Source organism: Nannizzia gypsea, genomic scaffold (assembly GCF_000150975.2).
Source record: "Nannizzia gypsea CBS 118893 supercont1.8 genomic scaffold, whole genome shotgun sequence".
In the NCBI taxonomy this organism is placed as follows: domain Eukaryota; kingdom Fungi; phylum Ascomycota; class Eurotiomycetes; order Onygenales; family Arthrodermataceae; genus Nannizzia; species Nannizzia gypsea.
Window position 1 is genome coordinate 481409 of NW_003345194.1, and position 19113 is coordinate 500521.

The 19113-nt window shown below is 47.4% G+C and overlaps 5 protein-coding genes across 5 annotated transcripts; 2 read left to right on the forward strand and 3 right to left on the reverse strand.

Moving 5' to 3' along the window:
- Positions 1-412: 412 nt before the first annotated feature.
- Positions 413-5329, forward strand: MGYG_08023 (pentafunctional AROM polypeptide; the record flags this gene model as incomplete). Its single annotated transcript, XM_003169806.1, has 4 exons — positions 413-1000; positions 1069-5130; positions 5198-5242; positions 5309-5329. 4 exons carry the CDS (start codon positions 413-415, stop codon positions 5327-5329), a joined length of 4716 nt encoding a protein of 1571 aa, XP_003169854.1.
- A 971-nt stretch (positions 5330-6300) lies between these two features.
- On the forward strand, positions 6301-8760 carry MGYG_08024 (pentatricopeptide repeat protein; the record flags this gene model as incomplete). The annotated part of the gene is made up of 2 exons (XM_003169807.1): positions 6301-6912; positions 6979-8760. 2 exons carry the CDS (start codon positions 6301-6303, stop codon positions 8758-8760), a joined length of 2394 nt encoding a protein of 797 aa, XP_003169855.1.
- Positions 8761-9661: 901 nt separating this feature from the next.
- Positions 9662-12147, reverse strand: MGYG_08025 (ATP-dependent RNA helicase DBP2; the record flags this gene model as incomplete). The annotated part of the gene is made up of 7 exons (XM_003169808.1): positions 9662-9852; positions 9925-10053; positions 10545-10652; positions 10729-11697; positions 11769-11923; positions 11959-12015; positions 12080-12147. 7 exons carry the CDS (start codon positions 12145-12147, stop codon positions 9662-9664), a joined length of 1677 nt encoding a protein of 558 aa, XP_003169856.1.
- A 522-nt stretch (positions 12148-12669) lies between these two features.
- MGYG_08026 (thiamin biosynthesis protein) lies at positions 12670-14694 on the reverse strand (the record flags this gene model as incomplete). The annotated part of the gene is made up of 9 exons (XM_003169809.1): positions 12670-12791; positions 12862-13077; positions 13137-13245; positions 13301-13366; positions 13429-13579; positions 13633-14177; positions 14235-14317; positions 14403-14584; positions 14642-14694. The coding sequence occupies 9 exons, from the start codon at positions 14692-14694 to the stop codon at positions 12670-12672; spliced, it is 1527 nt and encodes a 508-aa protein (XP_003169857.1).
- Positions 14695-16461: 1767 nt separating this feature from the next.
- On the reverse strand, positions 16462-18162 carry MGYG_08027 (hypothetical protein; the record flags this gene model as incomplete). Its single annotated transcript, XM_003169810.1, has 3 exons — positions 16462-16826; positions 17136-17323; positions 17522-18162. The coding sequence occupies 3 exons, from the start codon at positions 18160-18162 to the stop codon at positions 16462-16464; spliced, it is 1194 nt and encodes a 397-aa protein (XP_003169858.1).
- Positions 18163-19113: the final 951 nt, after the last annotated feature.

Consider the following 19113-nt stretch of genomic DNA (forward strand, 5'->3'; position numbering starts at 1 on the left):
CGTCTAGTTAATCGATATATATTGCTTGCCGCGGTTGGCACGTCCGGTTGAAATATATAGTTATTCACTCGAGGTCCTCCGATCGTCGGGGCCAGCTAACCCAGTTAACTAGTTACTAGTTACCTGAGTTATTACTCATACCCTGGTTCGGGGAGCTTAACTAGTGCCTTAGCTTGCGCTCAATTTTCGGTACCTTCTCTCCTCCTCTTCAGCTACCATCTCAATTGGAACGGCTGCGGCTCTGAAAACCCTGTGCTAATCCGACTGTTTACGGCACTGTGATGAATTAGGTCGCTACATTGAACTCGTCTTTCGCTGCGGTTGACCGTCAGAAAAAGGACTGGCCAGCTGAGAGCTTGCCCCTCCCCCTGCTCTATAGTTAGCTCCCCACACCAAGGTCGACCACTTCATCATGGAGCCAACGACGATTCAGATTTTAGGCCGCGACAGCATAGTTGCTGATTTTGGCATATGGAGACGCCATGTTGCCAGAGACCTTGTTCAGACGCTCCCCTCATCGACATATATCCTCATCTCTGATACGAACATAGCCCCCTTGTACGTTCCGGACTTTGAGAAGGCGTTCGAAGAGGCTGCAGCTGAAAAATCCCCAAAACCTCGACTGCTCACGTACAAGATTGCACCCGGAGAGTCGTCGAAGGGCCGTGAAACCAAGGCAGAGATCGAAGACTGGATGCTGAGTTGCCAGCCGCCATGTGGTCGAGACACAGTGCTGATTGCTCTCGGTGGTGGGGTGATTGGAGACCTATCAGGTTTCGTTGCTGCGACTTATATGCGTGGCATTCGATTTGTACAGGTGCCAACTACACTTTTGGCTATGGTGGACTCCTCAATTGGAGGTAAAACCGCCATTGATACCCCAAATGGAAAGAATCTGATAGGCTCCATATGGCAGCCTGAGAAAATATACTTGGATATGGAATTTTTGAACACACTACCGCAACGGGAATTTACCAATGGAATGGCAGAAGTTATCAAGGTCAGTTAGCTATTCACGTTCTTTCCTCCTTAAAGTTTAAATACCTGGCTAGCTTACACTCTCCTAAGACTGCTGCAATTTCAAGCGAAGCAACGTTCGCAGAATTAGAGGAGAACGCAGACGCCATTGCCGCAGCACTCAAGACTGAAAATACTCCAGAGCGCTCTCGTTTCAGTGGAATCCAGGACATTCTCAAGAGAACCATTCTGGCGTCTGCGCGATTCAAGGCAGATGTAGTATCCAAAGACGAAAGGGAAGGCGGACTACGGAATCTCCTTAACTTTGGACACTCTATCGGCCACGCCATCGAGGCTATACTTGCTCCACAGGTCCTTCATGGAGAATGCGTTTCCATTGGAATGATCAAGGAAGTGGAACTCGCGCGATACTTGGGAATCCTTAAGGGTGCTGCTGTGGCTCGTCTTGCTAAATGTCTGACTCGATATGGACTACCTACCTCTCTAAAGGATGCACGAATTCGACGTTTGAGCGCAGGAAAGAAATGCCCTGTTGATAAGCTCATTGCCTTTATGGCTGTTGATAAAAAGAATGATGGACCAATGAAGAAGGTTGTTCTCCTTTCCGCCATTGGCCGTACACACGAACAGAAGGCGAGTGTTGTTTCCAACGAGCAACTTAAGGTCGTTCTCGCACCCAGTATCGAAGTTTACCCGGGAATCCCAAAATCTCTCCAGGTCACCTGCACTCCTCCAGGATCCAAGAGCATTTCCAACAGAGCACTCGTTCTCGCTGCACTTGGGTCGGGAACATGCCGCATCAGAAACCTTCTACATTCTGATGACACAGAAGTCATGCTTAATGCTCTAGAGGCATTGGGGGCAGCCACTTTTTCATGGGAGGAAGAGGGCGAAGTCCTCGTCGTCAACGGCAAAGGTGGTAAGCTAGCTGCTAGTGCCCATGAGTTGTACTTAGGCAATGCTGGCACAGCATCAAGATTCTTGACGACTGTCGCAACACTTTCCAATGCGAAAGGAGATGTCTCCCACAATATCTTAACTGGCAATGCCAGGATGAAGCAACGTCCAATTGGCGATTTGGTCGATGCCCTCAAAGCCAACGGGGTATCTGTTGAATACCTCGAACAACAAGGAAGTCTTCCACTGAAGGTTCCTGCATGTGGCGGATTCAAGGGTGGAGCGATAGAACTGGCCGCTAAGGTATCGTCTCAGTATGTCTCATCATTACTGATGTGTGCACCTTATGCAAAGGAAAAGGTCACTCTCAAGCTTGTTGGAGGAAAACCTATTTCCGAAACCTACATTGCCATGACAGCTGCTATGATGAAATCTTTCGGAATCAATGTTGAGAAGTCCACATCTGAAGAATATACCTATCACATCCAACAGGGCCAATACAAGAATCCGCCGGAATATGTTATCGAGAGTGACGCTAGCTCGGCAACATATCCTCTCGCCATTGCTGCCATGTCGGGAACCACATGTACTATTCCTAACATCGGATCAAAGTCACTTCAAGGCGATGCTCGCTTTGCGGTCGACGTATTGCGTCCTATGGGCTGCAACGTCAAGCAAACCGACACTTCCACTACCGTTACCGGTCCTGTAAATGGTGCTTTGAAACCCATTGTCAATGTTGACATGGAACCAATGACCGACGCCTTTTTAACAGCTTCTGTCCTTGCGGCCGTTGCCAGCGACAAATCCGGCAACACCACCCGTATCTATGGCATCGCAAATCAGCGAGTCAAAGAGTGCAACCGCATTAAAGCAATGAAGGACGAACTTGCTAAGTTTGGAGTTACCTGCAGAGAGCACGATGATGGTATTGAAATTGACGGCATTGACCGTTCGGCGTTGAAGGTACCAGTCAACGGAGTTCACTGTTACGATGACCATCGTGTGGCTATGAGCTTCAGTGTACTAGCAGCAGCAGCCTCCTCCCAACCTACCCTCATTTTGGAGAAGGAATGTGTGGGTAAAACATGGCCTGCATGGTGGGATGCTTTGGCCCAAACGTTCAAAGTGACGCTAGATGGTAAGGAGTTAGCCAAAGAAAACGCCGTTGAAAATCGCAAATCCTCGAAGTCTGCTGCATCTATATTCCTCATTGGCATGCGTGGTGCAGGCAAGACGACTAGCGGATACGGTATTTCCAAGACACTCAACCGTACATTCATCGACCTTGACACCGAGCTAGAAAAGGTTGAAGGAAAGCCAATCCCGGATATTATCAAGGAAAAGGGGTGGGAAGGGTTCCGGGATGCCGAGCTCGCTTTGATTCAGCGTGTCATAGCCGAAAAGCCCGTTGGACACGTCTTCGCCTGTGGCGGTGGAATTGTTGAAACCAAAGAAGCCCGCGATCTCCTTATCAATTACCATAAAACCAAAGGAAATGTATTCCTTATCATGCGCAACATCAAGAAGGTTATCGAGTATCTTGAGATGGACAAGACTCGCCCCGCATACATTGAAGACATGATGGGCGTCTGGCTTCGTCGAGAACCGTGGTATCAAGAATGCAGCAATCTCGAGTATTATAGCCATCATTCAAAACCAAGCGAACTGGATGCGGCAATGCAAGGCTTCACGAGGTTTTTGAATGTCGTTATGGGCAATACAGATCACCTTGAGTTGTTGAAAAAGAGGGATCATTCTTTCTTTGTGTCCTTGACGCTTCCAGATCTTCAGCCATGTGGAAATATTCTCCAAGCAGCTTCCTTCGGGTCTGATGCTGTGGAGTTAAGAGTTGACCTACTCAAGGACCCTTCGTCGACCTCAGGCATTCCTTCCGTCAATTATGTTGCAGAGCAAATATCCTTCCTCCGGAGCCAGGTATCCCTACCGCTTATCTTCACCATTCGCACCAAGGCGCAGGGTGGGTTGTTCCCTGACAATGCCTTTGACGAAGCCTTGGGGCTCTACAAGCTTGCCATTCGTATGGGATCCGAATTTATTGACCTGGAAATCTCATTTCCAGATAACCTACTTCATGTAGTGACTGAGATGAAAGGGTTCTCTAAAATCATTGCCTCCCATCACGATGTCAACGGCCAGCTCTCGTGGTCTAACGGATCCTGGATTCAATATTACAACAAGGCTCTACAACATGGTGATGTAATCAAGCTTATTGGGGTTGCTAAATCTCTCGACGATAATTTGTCTCTGAAACAATTTAAATCTTGGGCAGAGAAGTCCTACCCCGTTCCAATTATCGCCATAAATATGGGCGACAAAGGCCGTCTTAGCCGCATCCTAAACGGGTTCATGACTCCAGTGTCCCATCCAGCTCTTCCGTTCAAAGCTGCACCAGGGCAAATCTCCGCGAAAGAAATCCGACAAGCTTTGACACTCATGGGTGAACTAGACGCTAAGAAGTTTGCCCTTTTTGGTAAACCCATCTCAGCTTCAAGATCCCCTGCTTTGCATAATACCTTGTTCGCACAGGCTGGCTTCCCACACGAATACGGTCGCCTGGAGACAGACGATGTCGGTGATGTCAAGGAATTCATCCGCTCGGAAGAGTTTGGGGGTGCGTCAGTAACCATTCCGTTGAAGGAACACATCATGGAACTGCTTGATGAAATTTCTCCTGAAGCCAAGATCATAGGTGCCGTCAATACCATTGTTCCTGCTTTTGAAGAGGGTAAAAAGAGTCGGAAGTTAGTTGGATTTAATACCGACTGGCAAGGTATGGCCCGGTGCTTAAAGGATGCAGGAGCGATGTATTTGAAGAAGGGAGAATCTGCTCTTATTATTGGCAGTGGTGGAACCGCCCGGGCCGCTATCTACTCACTTCATAGCATGGGATATTCCCCCATCTATCTTGTTGGAAGGACACCTGCGAATCTGGCTAAACTCGGTTCCAGCTTCCCAGCTGGATATAACGTCCAGGTTGTTGAAGATATCAAATCAGTAAAGATTGCCCCCAAGGTAGCAATCAGCACCATACCCGGTGACCAGGAAATTGTCAACCCTTTGCGAGACTTGATTACCCTTATCATGAACAAGGGTCAAGAAGATTCCGCGGAGTGCATTATACTGGATATGGCTTACAAGCCTGATGTAACAGCCGTTGCGCAGCTAGCATCGCCTGCTGGTTGGAAAATTGTTAAGGGACTGGAAGTTCTCGTTGCCCAAGGAGTCTATCAGGTATGGTGAAAGCTCCAATTGAACACACGCCCGATATCAATAAGCAAGCTAACATCATTTCCAAAAGTTCGAGCACTGGACCGGCTTGACGCCTGTTTATGAAGATGCACGAGTATGAATATTCCCTTGCCAGCCTTTATCTTTGATTGCTCAGTAAGCTAATGAAAAATGCTACCAGGCTGCCGTTATGAACAACTAAGCTCGTCACTAAACACCAGCTCGCTTCTAAGCTCATTGCTCAACCAATTGCCCGAGTACCTAAGATTGTCTCTTTGCTCTAGACTTCTTTCTAGTTTCCATGTTAAAGCATGAACCTTAAACAATTTCGATTTGACTATATTGGAATAGAATGGAATTTTGATTGTTCTAACCCTGCCTCCGCCTCTAACATTACATCTATATGTTCCTAAATCAGGATAAACTCCACCTCCCAAGCATAGATGTGATGGCAATGGCCCCTATTAGAGAATATGTCCTAGGCCTAATGGGATTATTGGTGGCTGGAAGGAAATAATGACTCGTACGAAGGGGGTTGACCCTGATCCCGGGTGACGGTGTCATTCGTTCGTTGGTAAGCCGGCAGCATATAGGGTTGCTGGTTTCTATCTCGAGCGGGCCCCGTGTTCGCAACGTCCCTCATATACGTGCGTACATCCTCTGTATTCCGGGGTTCAAAAACCAAAGTATAGAGTCTCAGGAGACACTCATCATCCGCCTCCGCAGGAAAGACTGTGGCCTGAGTATGAGCAGACATATGGGCTCGCCTTTATGTTGTTAACAATGTTTTTGACTTATTACCCGGACATATATTGAGTATCTTCATGCTAAAAAATAGTTTATCAGCCTAAGTACAAAGATAGTCAGGTACGGGGTATAGAAACCGTTTTTTATTGTTGCTCTTTTGCCTCATTTCGATGTAATCTAGAAGTGACGTCACTAATATCTAGCCCATATTGGCTTAGTCATTATGATCTAATTAAGTTTAATTATGTAATACTTTCGTAGCAATTTAGTTTATCCGTGAAGGCGGTGGTGAGTGGCAGAATACTATCAAAAAGTTTGTTTTATCTCCGAAAAGCATGAGAAGCAGATTTGGTTTCATGCCATTTGACATTGAAAACGTGTTATATCTTCCTATTCACTCACCGATAGCAGATATATTTCTCTTAAATGCTTCGTCCTGGTAATTTCAGTCTTGGTTGCACTCGTGCTTCGCGGGCAAGCACTATCTTAACCTCCGCCAGAAACACAACATCCCCCGTCTCTCTACTCTCCCGAACCCAGCACCCTAGCTACCTTATTCGCCATTATACCCCCATACGTACCTGGAAAAAACGCAATTCCAGTGGATCTAGTGAAATTAGTCCAGACACAACGCAATGGGGCACAAAGGATCGCTATCGAACGATAGAGCAGAGGGGGAAATGGCAGCGGAAGGCCCAGATGAAAGCCGCAGAAACGGTGGAGGATAGGGATTTGGAGGAAGATCAGGAGGAGGCAGAGGAAAATGAAGATGACGAAAATGGACACATCAGGCCAGAGCCCAAAAAACGAATGAGCCAAGCTGAGTTTGAGAGGGAGATGCAGTTTATCAATTATGATAGAGTGGCATTAGCTCGAAGAGTGAACCAGTTACTTAAGCTCGGCCACGAGGAAAGGGCAACTCTACTGGTTTGGGCATCCCAAAATGCGAAGATTGACTGTATTGTCTCTTGGAATGCCCTGATAGAGCACAAGATGAAAAACGGGCGTCGAAAGGAAGCGGTAAAGCTATTCAACGATGTAAGTCTTTCTTCTACAATTATCCCTACAATGTGACTGACGGCATATTCTTGCTTTATAATATAGATGAAGAAGAGGGGGCGATCCCCAAACGAACAAACGTTTACAATACTCCTGTCTGGGCTGGCGACCGGCTCGTCAAAATACTCGTCAGAAACCGCTCTCAACCTTTTTGAGTCCATGAAAAACTCCAACTCCGAGTCTAAACCTAACATTATACACATCAATGCTGTACTAAACGTATGCGCTCGCAACCGTGATATGAAGAGCCTCTGGGCCTTTGCAGGAGAGATTCCAGAGTATGGAGAAAGCGCACCCAACTCCGTCACATATACCATAATACTAAATGCGATACGAACATCCGTACTTGAGTTTACTGATACTCTAGACCCTAGTAAGGGACCAAGAGCAGTCAAGGAAATCTCCAGGAGGAAGAGGATAGCCGTCTCGTCTGGAAAGAAGCTATGGGGCGAGATCATTAGCAAATGGCGGAAAGGAGACCTTGTGCTAGACTCAAGACTGGTGACTTCGATGGCTCGTCTGCTCGCGATAGAGGATACTGAGAAGTCATATTTTGACGTTCTACGCTTGTATAAACAATGCATGAGCCTGCGTGTTCCACCAGCGATCGAAGCCGAAGTTATGAAGCTTCAAAGCATACCAGATGAAACGTCAGACGACAATGAACTATTGACAAGGGAAGAGAAGAAGCGGAAAGAGGAAGAAAGAAACATGCTACTACATCTATTTGACCCTGTTGACCTTGCAGAAATCCGTGCGGCATTGAAAGGAAAACCAGGCTCAAAGAAGCACCCCGCTGTTAGCCTCCCGGCTCCAACAAACGTTGAGCTATCACTGCTAATTCAAATTTGCCAAAAGATGGCACATAATGGAATTGCCAGCGGGCGGCATTATTGGACCGCTCTTACTTCCGCTGGCGAGGATAGCCACAATGTTAAGCCAGACTCTAGTTCCTGTCACGAATACCTTCGCCTTCTACGCCACCATCGAGCCAGCGCTGAGTCCCTAAAAGTGATTGAAAACCACATGGTCTCCGAAAATTTAGTTGCCGGAAAGACAATTACCATTGCTCTCAGCACTTGTTCCCGCGACAGGAATAATCCAAATGTTCTAGACACTGCAAATAGGATCCTGGATATCTCTGCTGTTGCTCCAAAACTGGATCCTAGCTATATACTAAGATATATAGAGCTTGTTCGTGCTCTTATTAACAAGGAGAAACTCGTTTCAGATTCAACAAACATAGACAAGGCGCGGCTGAAATATTCACCTAATAGCCTACCAACCGTACCTACCGAGTTACATCTGACACGTCTTCTCAAAGCTCTTGCCCATTTGAGACTACGCACCCAAGACATCATCGAACTACTTGCATTTAGTTACATTAGGTATGAGAAGATACCCATAGGTTCGGGTTTTGCTAGCTCGTCTCAGGATAGAGAAAGAGAGCCGAATACCATATCGAATGCAGGGCCAGACGATGCAGAAAAGGACGTCACCGCACAGAAAGCACTGAGAAAGCTTAAAACACAATCTTTCGCTGTCTCCGGCAAAGCCCCCGAAGCCCCTAGCCGCATTGAATTGCTCAAAGTCCTGTGGCAGTCGCATTCCCTATACAAGAGAATCTTAAACCCGCAACCGGTGTCATCATCCTTTGATTCTGCACGCGAAACTATTTCGGTGTCATCATTCCTATCAGACTCGGATCGAGATTGGCTAGCCAAGGATTGTGAAAGGCTGTCTATGTTTGCCCCTTATTTCAAGCAGTTTGCAACTCGAGAAGTAATGAGCAGTGACGTCGAAGCTGATCGCGAGCAGGGCATTTAATACAATTATCAAAACGAACTGTGAACCCCCGCTTTCTATCCACTATGTTATTAGACAAGATACCCTTCTCTCTTCATATACATGTAATTATAGGATATATTTAATGGATACCCACTTCATTTATTTCCATTGGCATTATTATCACGTCTATCCTTAATTTTTTAGCGCTCGATTGGCCACGATCCAAGGGGATGAAAACAACTCAGGCCGCCTCTACATAAGATAAGCTTAGTTAAATTTAGGCGGGTCGATAGGTACCAAGGTACGGAGTACCATACCGTACGTTATCAATTCTCCGGCCCATTTGAGCCGCATTCATTTACCAAGCTTATAGCAATGACGCCAATACACATCAAACAATACACATCAAACAAGCAACTAGGAAAAGACGTGAATGAACATCGATGAACTGTTAATTATTTTGACTTTTAATGTCTAAACGTAAGATTAATAAAGTACAGATATAGCTTCGGCCCTTCCGTGGCCAAAGTGCAATCCATGGATATGCAATCAATCTGAGGGGGAAGAATTTCAAACCATAGAGCAGCAACAAAACTTCCTATCGCCCGTAATTTAAAAAGCAGAAGACCTGTATAAGCCTCGGAACATATGAAAGGGAGTAAAGAAATAAACCGTAAATCCTGTAGGAAAAGTGAACGAGCAAGAGGAAATCTAGGTGTTTGGAAAGCCCGGTTGTTTTTCAGTTGGAACGTTAAGAAAAAAGGTAAGGGAATAAGAAAATCGATGTCGAAGGTGACATTACTGTCTATCGCGGGGAATCGAGATGACGATTTTGGTCCTTAGGACAGTCTTGAGAGGTATCGAAATATTGAGGCAGACAGTTATCCTCAATATAGTTGAATCGAAATATTGAAAAGCCCGTCAGGCAGCACTACGTGATTTACCATCGTCGATGGTTTCCAAGGGGAGCAGAATTGGAGGCAGTAAAGCCACCACCACGGCCACGACCACGACCACCGTAACGGCCGCCACCGCCGCCACCACCGTAGCGAGCCATCTCAGCAAGACGAGGATCAATTTGCTGCTTGGACTCGGTGAGAATCTTAACCAAGTCACGGGCTTGTTTAGCATCTATGGATGTAGTTAGTACCGTCATATAAATATGAAGAAATGAAGGGGGAAAGAATTAGGTAGAATACGTACTCTCAGTGGTGAACAGGGTGATGGCGGTACCATTGGCACCAGCACGGCCAGTACGGCCGATACGGTGGACATAGTCTTCCGAGTTATTCGGATAATCATGGTTGAGCACATGAGTGATATCGCGAACATCTTCACAACACTGGCGTTAGCAGACATTAAAAGACAGACGAGAGAATCAAATGGCCATGGCCCTTTTCTCCGTCGTGTGGGACTCGATGCATAACTCTCTCGGACTGATTCAGAATCCACCTGTTTACGAGTCCATGGGTTTGACAGTTACTCTTGGTCCTGGATAAACTTAGAAACGCAGCTTGAAAAGTTCAGACAATAGAACTCTGCCTCTCTCCTGGCGTGGATTAACAGATTGGAGAGGCATCATCAGAAGCAAAGAATGCTACACTGCATCCTAAGGCCAAGGATTCCTTGGATGGGAAAACCATAAGGAAGGCCCAAGTAGTCATGTTTACCAACATGTTATGAGAGCAAAGCATTTGAGTCGATCACACGACATCAATATGGGTGACATGTCAACAGCATCGGCTCGAGACAGAGCAATGTCTATGACATGATGGAAAAGGGTTTGGAGAGGAGGGGGAATGGGGGTTGCAGATTTATCATACCAATACCACGCGAAGCTACATCAGTAGCCACCATGATCGGGCTCTTGCCAGTCTTGAACTCATTCAATACCCAGTCACGTTCGTTCTGTTGCTTGTCACCGTGAATAGCTAAACCCGTACAGATTAGTAAACGATTTAATTTTGCAGAGGAAAAAAAAAGATGCGAACACAAATGATAACTTACATAGCGCTGGCCAGCCATCTTGACGGAGGAATCGGGTAATGTCGTCGGCAACACGCTTTGTGCCGGTGAAAATGAGGACCTTGGATTTTTTATCCTCCATAATGCGTTCCAGATGTTTGATCATTCGATCACGCTTTTCGAATTCTGAAACAACTTCAACGATTTGGGTAATCCTATGGTTAGCAGACAGGTCTTGAGAGCCAATGTACACCTGGATGTAGTCTTGAAGGAAATCATTAGCCAGTTGGCGGACATCCTTGGGCCAAGTAGCAGACCACATGCAAGTCTGACGATCGGGACGAATCTGGCTGATAATTTTGCGAATTTGAGGTTCAAAACCCATATCCAACATACGGTCGGCCTCATCAAGAACAAGATAGGTGACTCTTCGGAGGTTGGTTCTTCCAGACTCGAGCATGTCGATAAGACGACCAGGCGTGGCAATGCAAACCTCGACACCTCGAGTCAAGTCACGGATTTGCGGGCCTCTGGGTACACCACCGTATACACAGGTGTTTCGAATACGGGAGGATTTGCCGAATTTAGTGATTTCAGCCTGGATCTGGACGGCTAATTCTCGAGTGGGTGCGAGAACAAGGACAATAGGGCCATCACCGGGAGCAAGGAGAGGCTGAGCGTTGATGTGCACGATGGCTGGTAGACAGTAAGTCAGAGTCTTTCCAGAACCAGTCTCTGCGATACCGACGACATCGCGTCCAGAGAGAGCCATGGGCCAACCCTGGGATTGAATGGGAGTTGGTTTGGCGAATCCTTGTGCCTTGACTTCCGACATGACATACTGTGGGAAACCAGCCTCGTCGAAAGTCTGAACGGGGCGTGGGACATCCTTTCCATAGACAGTCATTTCATTCTCTTTTCGGAAAGCCTCAACTTCCTGGGTGCTTCGGGCTGAAACATCTGGGTGTTCTTTGTAGAAGGATTTTTCAAACTTGGGCATGGAGCTGAGATCTAGACATAAGCCAGTTAGTTACAGCATTTTGGGAAAGAAGGAGAGGGGGAAAAACGACAGCCAGACATACCCCATTGTTGAGTCTTCAAGCCAGCGCCGAGGTTCGACATTCTGTCACCACCGGCACCGCCTCCATAGCCTCCTCCAAAGCCACCTCCATAACTGGGGCCGCTGGAGTGGCCGTTGGAGTATCCGTTGCTTCCACCTTGGTAACCGCCGCCACCTCTGTGTCTTGAACGAGTTAGTGGACGTCTTAGAACAAGACTCCCTCCTCCTTGCTCTGCGAAGAACAGAGTAGAGAGATCCTGCCACCACTCCTGGACGGTCACTCCGTCCAGCGAGAGACTGGCAGACACTTTGGATAGACCAGTTTATGCTTACCTGGAGTTGTAACCACCTCCTCCGCCGCCGCCCTGGTGCTCTCTGTAACCGCCACCGCCGTAAGACATGATCGAGGGATGAAAAGGGGGATTTGAGTAGAAAGATGAAGAATAACGGTCACAGTCCTCTTCTCCTGCACAGATCAAAAAGAAGAATATGGGTGTGAAGGGTGAACGCGGGTTGAGGAGTTGGTTGTTGATGAGATGAAGTTGAGGCGCGGCGTTGAAATAAATATTTCAACTTTTTCGAAGCGAAATAAGTTTCTGAGTTTTTTTTTTTTTTTTCCTTGTCGAATTTTTTCTTTTCAAAAGCTAAACCGACTTTTCAGCTTATGTAAGTATCACGTGCTATGTTATATAAGCGTGTCTTATTAAGCAGATTGAGGCTTAAATAGAGAAAGAGCAGAGAGGAAACATATCATTATCACCATCATTATTCTTCTACATCCTTTTCAAGGCTGCTTCCAGGGCTGGTTTATTCTTTCTATTGTTAAACTATACTTTTTAAACTAACTATATACTTACTTGTATTTTCGGTATCAGGGGTGCCATACGGCTTCAAAGAGCTGGACTAACTAACTAGCCTTTCCACTACTCCCCCCGCAAACCCATATCCCAGAATCCTATCTCAAGTTCCGTGGCTCGGATAAAGATCCGAAGCAGCTCCTCTAGGCGGGAAGGCGAGATAGTTCTGGAATATTTCTCGAGCGTGGCTATCAAGGTAATTGTAATTCTGTTAGAGGTGCTCTGACGGAAAAATATAGACATGTAAGAACTTCTCACCTGAGCCTAGCTTGACGGCTGCAGAGTAATCCTCTGCAACGTAATTTTCAACCCATTTCCAGTAGTTGTTGCCCTCTCTAACACTTTCTTCAGCACAGAAGAGCCGCTGAGCTATAGCTCCATAGCCAAGAAGGCAGGGAGCAAGCGCAAACTGGAGAGCTAGCCAGTCACCTGAGAGGCCGATGTCGAGGATATATCGACTGTAAGCCGTGCAGGCTATTGGATGATTAATAGACATTACAGGAGCAAAGTGTATGGATCCATGGCGAACTCACTCAAGCTCTCTTTTGAACTTTCAATGTCCTCTTTTGATAGACCAAACGAGGCACAGTAGTCAAGATGCAGTTTCATCTCACGCTGGATATGCAGGACAATTTGCGCCGACTAGAGTAAAATTAGCTGGCGTGTTCTTTTTATTTCAAACATGGTGAGTTCCCACCATGGCGATGTCGTCCATAGTGTGGCCTTTGTAAGCAGCCAACGCATTGCTTCGTGCAAAATGGACCTATTGTCGCGGTTAGACTGTGTTATATATATATCAAGTCTCCCAGGGCGTGTACCACATACTAGATATAGGTAGTCTTGGACAAGGTACCACTTGAAGTTCTCAACGGGCAGCGTCCCCACGGAAAGCTTCTGTACGAATTCATGTTCGGTGAAAGCTTTCCATACTGGCTGAATATCTGGTCGCTCCAGGATGTAATCCACAAAGTGTCCGCTTTAGCACAGCGTTAGTAACATGGGTATGGATTTGCGCAACATGACACTTACGGCGCATAAGGTAGTGAGTAGAGTGAATGGAAATGGTTAATTGGTCCATTTCCCTTGCCCAGGTCAATACTAGTGTTGATTCCAGCTTCAACATATCGGCATGCCTCCCGCACCGCTCTTGTGATTTCCGTATCATTGGCAAGGTTGGCTGCAATCGCAGATGCAAGAGAACAGCCTGTGCCGTGGGTATTTTTGGACCTTGAAAAGGCGGCTTCCACTAAAGTCACCGTCGAGCCGTCGTATAGAATATCAATAACAATAGCCGCATCCCCATCCGCCGTGGCCTTCTGCCGCTGCACATTCAGAGGAAGGTGGCCGCCCTTCAATAGTACATGCCTGGGCCCAAGTTGGTGGACCTGTTTAGCGAGTGCGATTGCGTCTTCTACATTCTCGGGCTCCTTGACATCCACACCAGAATCTCGAAGCAGGAGAACGGCTTCCGGGATATTTGGGGTCAGCACAGTGGTATCTGGCAGTAGGTGTTCCCGCACTGCCTTCACTGCATCTGGTGGCAAAAGTTGTGAACCACTAGTAGATATCATAACCTTTATCGAATAGTTAGAGCCTAGTAGACCTTTCCTGCATTGGATCGATGGACGTACAGGGTCTAATATGATTGAATGCACTTGATGCGCTTTCAATTCTTCCGCCACCATCACCGCCGTTTCAGCAGAGGCCAGCATTCCTAGATACATTAATATCAAGATAAGACCGGGGACTTGACCTTCGGGCGTGGGGGGGATGGTGAGTGGTGAGATTTGCTAGCATACCTATCTTAACCCCATCAGTGCCAACATCCTCTAGGCCGGCTCTGATCTGCTTTCTCACAAACTCCGTCGGCACAACATGGATATCCTGCACACCAAGTGTATTCTGCGCAGTTAAGGCCGTGGTTGCTGTGAGTGCGTAGCAACCATGGGCAGTGAGAACCCGCTGGTCCGCCTCTAGGCCGCTATCCGGTTATTAATATCTACTAATTCATGCGACTGTGGACGGCGCCAGTACTTACGCTCCTCCCGAGCTATCCGAGCCTGCAATAACGAGGACGCGCTTCAGTCCCATCTTCGCCCTTCTCGATGCTAGTGTTTGAATGTCCCACATTGGTAGAAGTGAGGATGAACATTTAAGTGAATAAACCCTGCCTCGGCATAACTAGCGCCCGCTTGACATCACTAAGTAGTTAACCATTACATCAAAGCTGATGATGCTCTTTGATAATCTCTCAGCAGTAGGTATATGAGTGGTTTCCACCGAGAAATATATATGTAGGAACCCATATACACGTACTGCAAACGCTGGGGTGCGTCTGTCCATGAGCAACAACCAAAGCGCTATCCCCTAATCAAAGTAAAAGGGAATGTCTACACATTGGCTAACATTGCTCAAAAAGAACTCGAGATCGAAATAAGTGTGTTTGACAAAGCTAGGCAACTAAGAGGAGAGTGACCGTGACGAGAGAATACATTTTAAATAGAGAAAAGTCGGCAGAGCCAAATTGGCGTCAAACAGGGGACTAAAACGGGAGGTAATAAACATATTAAAAGCAACAGCAACAAGCAATCAATGGCAGAGGAAAAGCTTCAGAGCCATGCAAGAACCGCCCCAAACCACCCAACCAACGACCAGCAACCCCTGGCAAGAAATCAAAAGAACGCGAGAAGCAAGCAAGTTTGACAAAAGGACAAAATATAAAAACGTTACGCCTTCTGACCGCCGCCCACCGACCGCCACCTCTAGAGTTGTTACCAAGGTATATCGGGTTTCATTCCATTTGCTCGTGAATATTAAAAGAAAGGGCCTTGAGTTCATGTTCCTTTTCCCCTTTTTATACGGGACTGTCATGTTTGGTTTGTGGTGTGTTTTCCGTTTCCCTTTCGCTTCGATGGTTCCTCATACAGGGCGAAGACATCCTCCTCTATTTGATTTGAGATGGGTTTAAGTGCAGAAACAAGGACAGTAAAAGAAAATCAAGAAAAGACGATCAAAGAGATGAGATGATAAGGCAAGGTGGATATCAAGAGTTGTAGTAGAGACATAATAAGGCCACCAGGCTAGTTGGGGGATAAGGCAGCGTGGTAATGAAATATTCTGAGAGGGTAAGGTAGAGGGAAAATAAGGAGAAATGTTATGAGTGAGAGGTCCCGGCTCCCATCAAACATATTAGGATTAGCTATTTATTTCTCCCCCCCTTTCTTCATCCGATATGATGGGGCTGGGCGACGGCAGGTAATAAGAAAGCAAAAACTAGAGTGGTAACAAGCCATTGCTGGGGATAAAATGTATGTAAAAAAATTGCCGGGCACAGGGGAGGGAGGGCGAAGGGGAGCGGGTAGGGCCGTGGATAAACGCAATTAGAGTAACTGGAGCATCAACAAACGAGGGGGAGGGAAGCGTTGATAGCGTAAAGAAGTTGAGGGTAAAAATGGGAGTAGTGGCAGGGGGTATTCCACAGTCTTGATTAGATTAATTTATGGATAGTTGTGGGACTGGTTCTCTGGGATGATCATGTTAGCGTTCAGCATCGCCAATGAGGGGAGTTGGATCAGCTTCTTGCTTTAATTTGCCCCCTGGTGCCAACTTCGCTTTCCAAGAAGGCAACTCAGTATGATAAGCAAAGAGAATGTTGCCCAGAATTATTTTTGGTTGCCAGATTGCACCAGGCGGGTAGGGGAGGACAAGGGTTGACATGAGACCAATAATCTATAGTTTAGGCAAGGGCAGGAATCCAGCAAGTAAAAGGATAAACACGAAAAGAGGGCGATTAAAAAGGTATGCAGGGGGGGTGAGTGGTAGACAACAAAGAAATATAGGAAAAACAGGGTCGTGATATCACTCACGCGGTGGTTGTGGGTAGACCTGGTTGCCCTGACCATAAGGAGAATGGGGGTAGCTTGGAGAGTAGGTAGCTGGCATCTGGCCGTTGCCAGCTGGATAGACCAAACCACCAGGAGAAGCACCATACTGACCTGGCACTTGACCATCTGCTGGCTGGTAGCCTATTGGCGGCAGCTGAGGCCGAACACCGGCAGCATAGGAAGTAGTTGGTTGGCTGGGTTGGCCGCTACCGCTTGGAGCACCATTGCTATCAACCTGGTTGGCTTGAGCCGCAGCTCGTTCTCTCTCCTCAGCGGCCTTGCGCTGGTTGTCTTCCTCCTTCTTGCGAGCTTTCCACTCCTTACGGATCTCCTTGAATTCTATTCGGGTATCAGCAGCTTGTCAGTCAATAGTAACAACAGGTAAATTGGAAATAGAAGATGTCAAGATAGAAAGTTGGTGCTAGCTTTAGAATTGTCTTGGCACTGGGAAGGGTAGCTGTTTAAGCTTTGGGGTTCATCCAGGCGCTACTGCACACTCCACCAAGATGCAGGCTTCCGAGGAGCAACCCGGGCTTCCGTTACACAGGCTAAGGGGTGCAAGGGGGTAGAGGACTAGGAGATGGCAGGGAAAATTATAGAGTAGCCTCTATAAGACACAAGGGTGGGAGAATAAAAGGGAATACAAACCATCTGGAGATCTCTTAGCGCCGTGTGACTGCATTGTGACGTGTGCATTAAGATGGTTTAGTGTGCCATAGGCCTTTTCACAGCCATTCCAGCCACACTTATACATTCTCTCAATTTCTTCATATCGTCGTCTGGGCCGTTTGTGTTGTTGAGAGCCGGGGATAGGCACAAAAGAGAAAACCTGGGATCTATAATGAGTCTAATGCAAGACAAAGTAGAAGAAAACGCATCAGATGGCCTGTTCAGTCCACTGGTGGTTATAAGGCATAAGAAACTTGCCCTCCTAAAAGAAAAAAAGAGGAAATAGAGAGTAGAAGACAAAAAGGAAGATTCCGTACCTGTCCAGGTCGTGGCCCAGCGGTGGCAGCGGGGGAAGCTGAACTCACCGAAGCCGGGGAACTATAAGGGCCTGGCATTCCAGGTTGATGAGCACCATACTGGTGTGGCCAGTCTGGACGGGCGTACATCTGCGGCGGATGACTCTGATATTGCGCCATGTCGTGACCCTGAGGGCGTAGGGAGAATATGGTGGAGGGTAGGACGGGCTCGAGGCTGCAATCGAGGGATCTATAGGAACCTCGGTGTCAGACTTTACTTGCGCGGGACTTCGATGGTCACTCTGTTGCCCATCTTGCGGGTTCATGGACGGACTTGTTGCTTGAGCCATACCTGGCGGCCCGCCGGCTTGGGTATGAGGAGCGTGGTGGTACTGGGGCTGGCGCGTCAGGTATTCAGGGTAGGGAGACGGGCGCGCGGCGGCCGGAGGCGGAGGTGGATGGGAAGAGCTCTGGTGCAAGTTGTAGTCTGGTTGAGGAGTGTTCGAGGCCGAGATACCGCCCGATCGAGGTTCTGGAGGTGCCGAGTACTGCGACTGAGGCGTTCGACGAGCTTCGGTTTGGGTAGGGGACGCGACGGCAGCAGAAACAGTTGCCTGATCTGCGGTTGATTGTTCAGACTGTGCCTCCGGGAGACTTGGGTATTGAGGGCTCAAACCTGGCTGCGCGTAGTCGGAGGCAGGCCTGTCCATATAAAATAACTTTTGGTCGCGTCTGGGTTAACGGGAACGAAGCTTCGCCTGGTGCTATTCTTCTGGCTCTCTTTCCTCCAACAGGTTATACCTCAAACCGGGGAAGCAGGAGCAGTAGTAGTCACAAATAGAAAGCCAAAGACCAAAGGGGTTGGTGCGCGCCAATGGTTTTTATTTGTTGAAAGGAGCAAGACAGGTAAGGAGAAGGGAAATAGAAGATAGGTTTAGAAGCTTGTCCTGATAGTGTGCTCCGTTGAAAAGACCGGTCCAGCAAAGGCGAGGGGGGAAGCTAAGAAGTCGAGGGCCCTTAGCGGGTTGTTGGTATATCGGGTGAGCAGGTGGTGAAATGTAGTCGAAGTAGTAAAAAAACAAAGATGGACTTTGACGCGCCGAACTGCTCGTGGAAACGAACTAGGGTTGGTTTTTAAGAAGTAGTTCGAAAAGGGCTGGGGGATGAACGAAGGATGGTTTGGCCCTTATTGTTGCTTTCGTCAAGAACGGTCGCGTGGAGAAGGGGCTTCTTTTTTCTTCCTTTCCTTTGCTGCTGATTGTATCCGCCGTATGCTTTTTTGGATATGCACTTCTCAAATATAGCGTGCTTAAGTGCCCGTTGTCCGTCAACTTTAGGGGGAAGAAGCCGCGTGAACCAGGGAGAAACCGGAAAAGTTTAAGCAGGTCGCAAGCGAAAAATAAAAAAAAAAAAAAGAAGAGTAAAAAAAAGATTGACCCTTGGGAAAAGGACACCAGTACAAAGAGAGTATGGCTTTATCTCCAATCGGGACGTCTAGACGGTAGCGTGTGGTGCTATTTCGTTGCTGACAGCACCTGGTGATCGATTCGCAGTAGCGCCAAAGTCAATGGGAAAAAGAGCCCAGGAAGTATTAATAGCGTCTGTTTCGAGATGGAAAATGCGACACTAAAAAAGGAAGGGTTGGAATGTTCCTAGCTGCA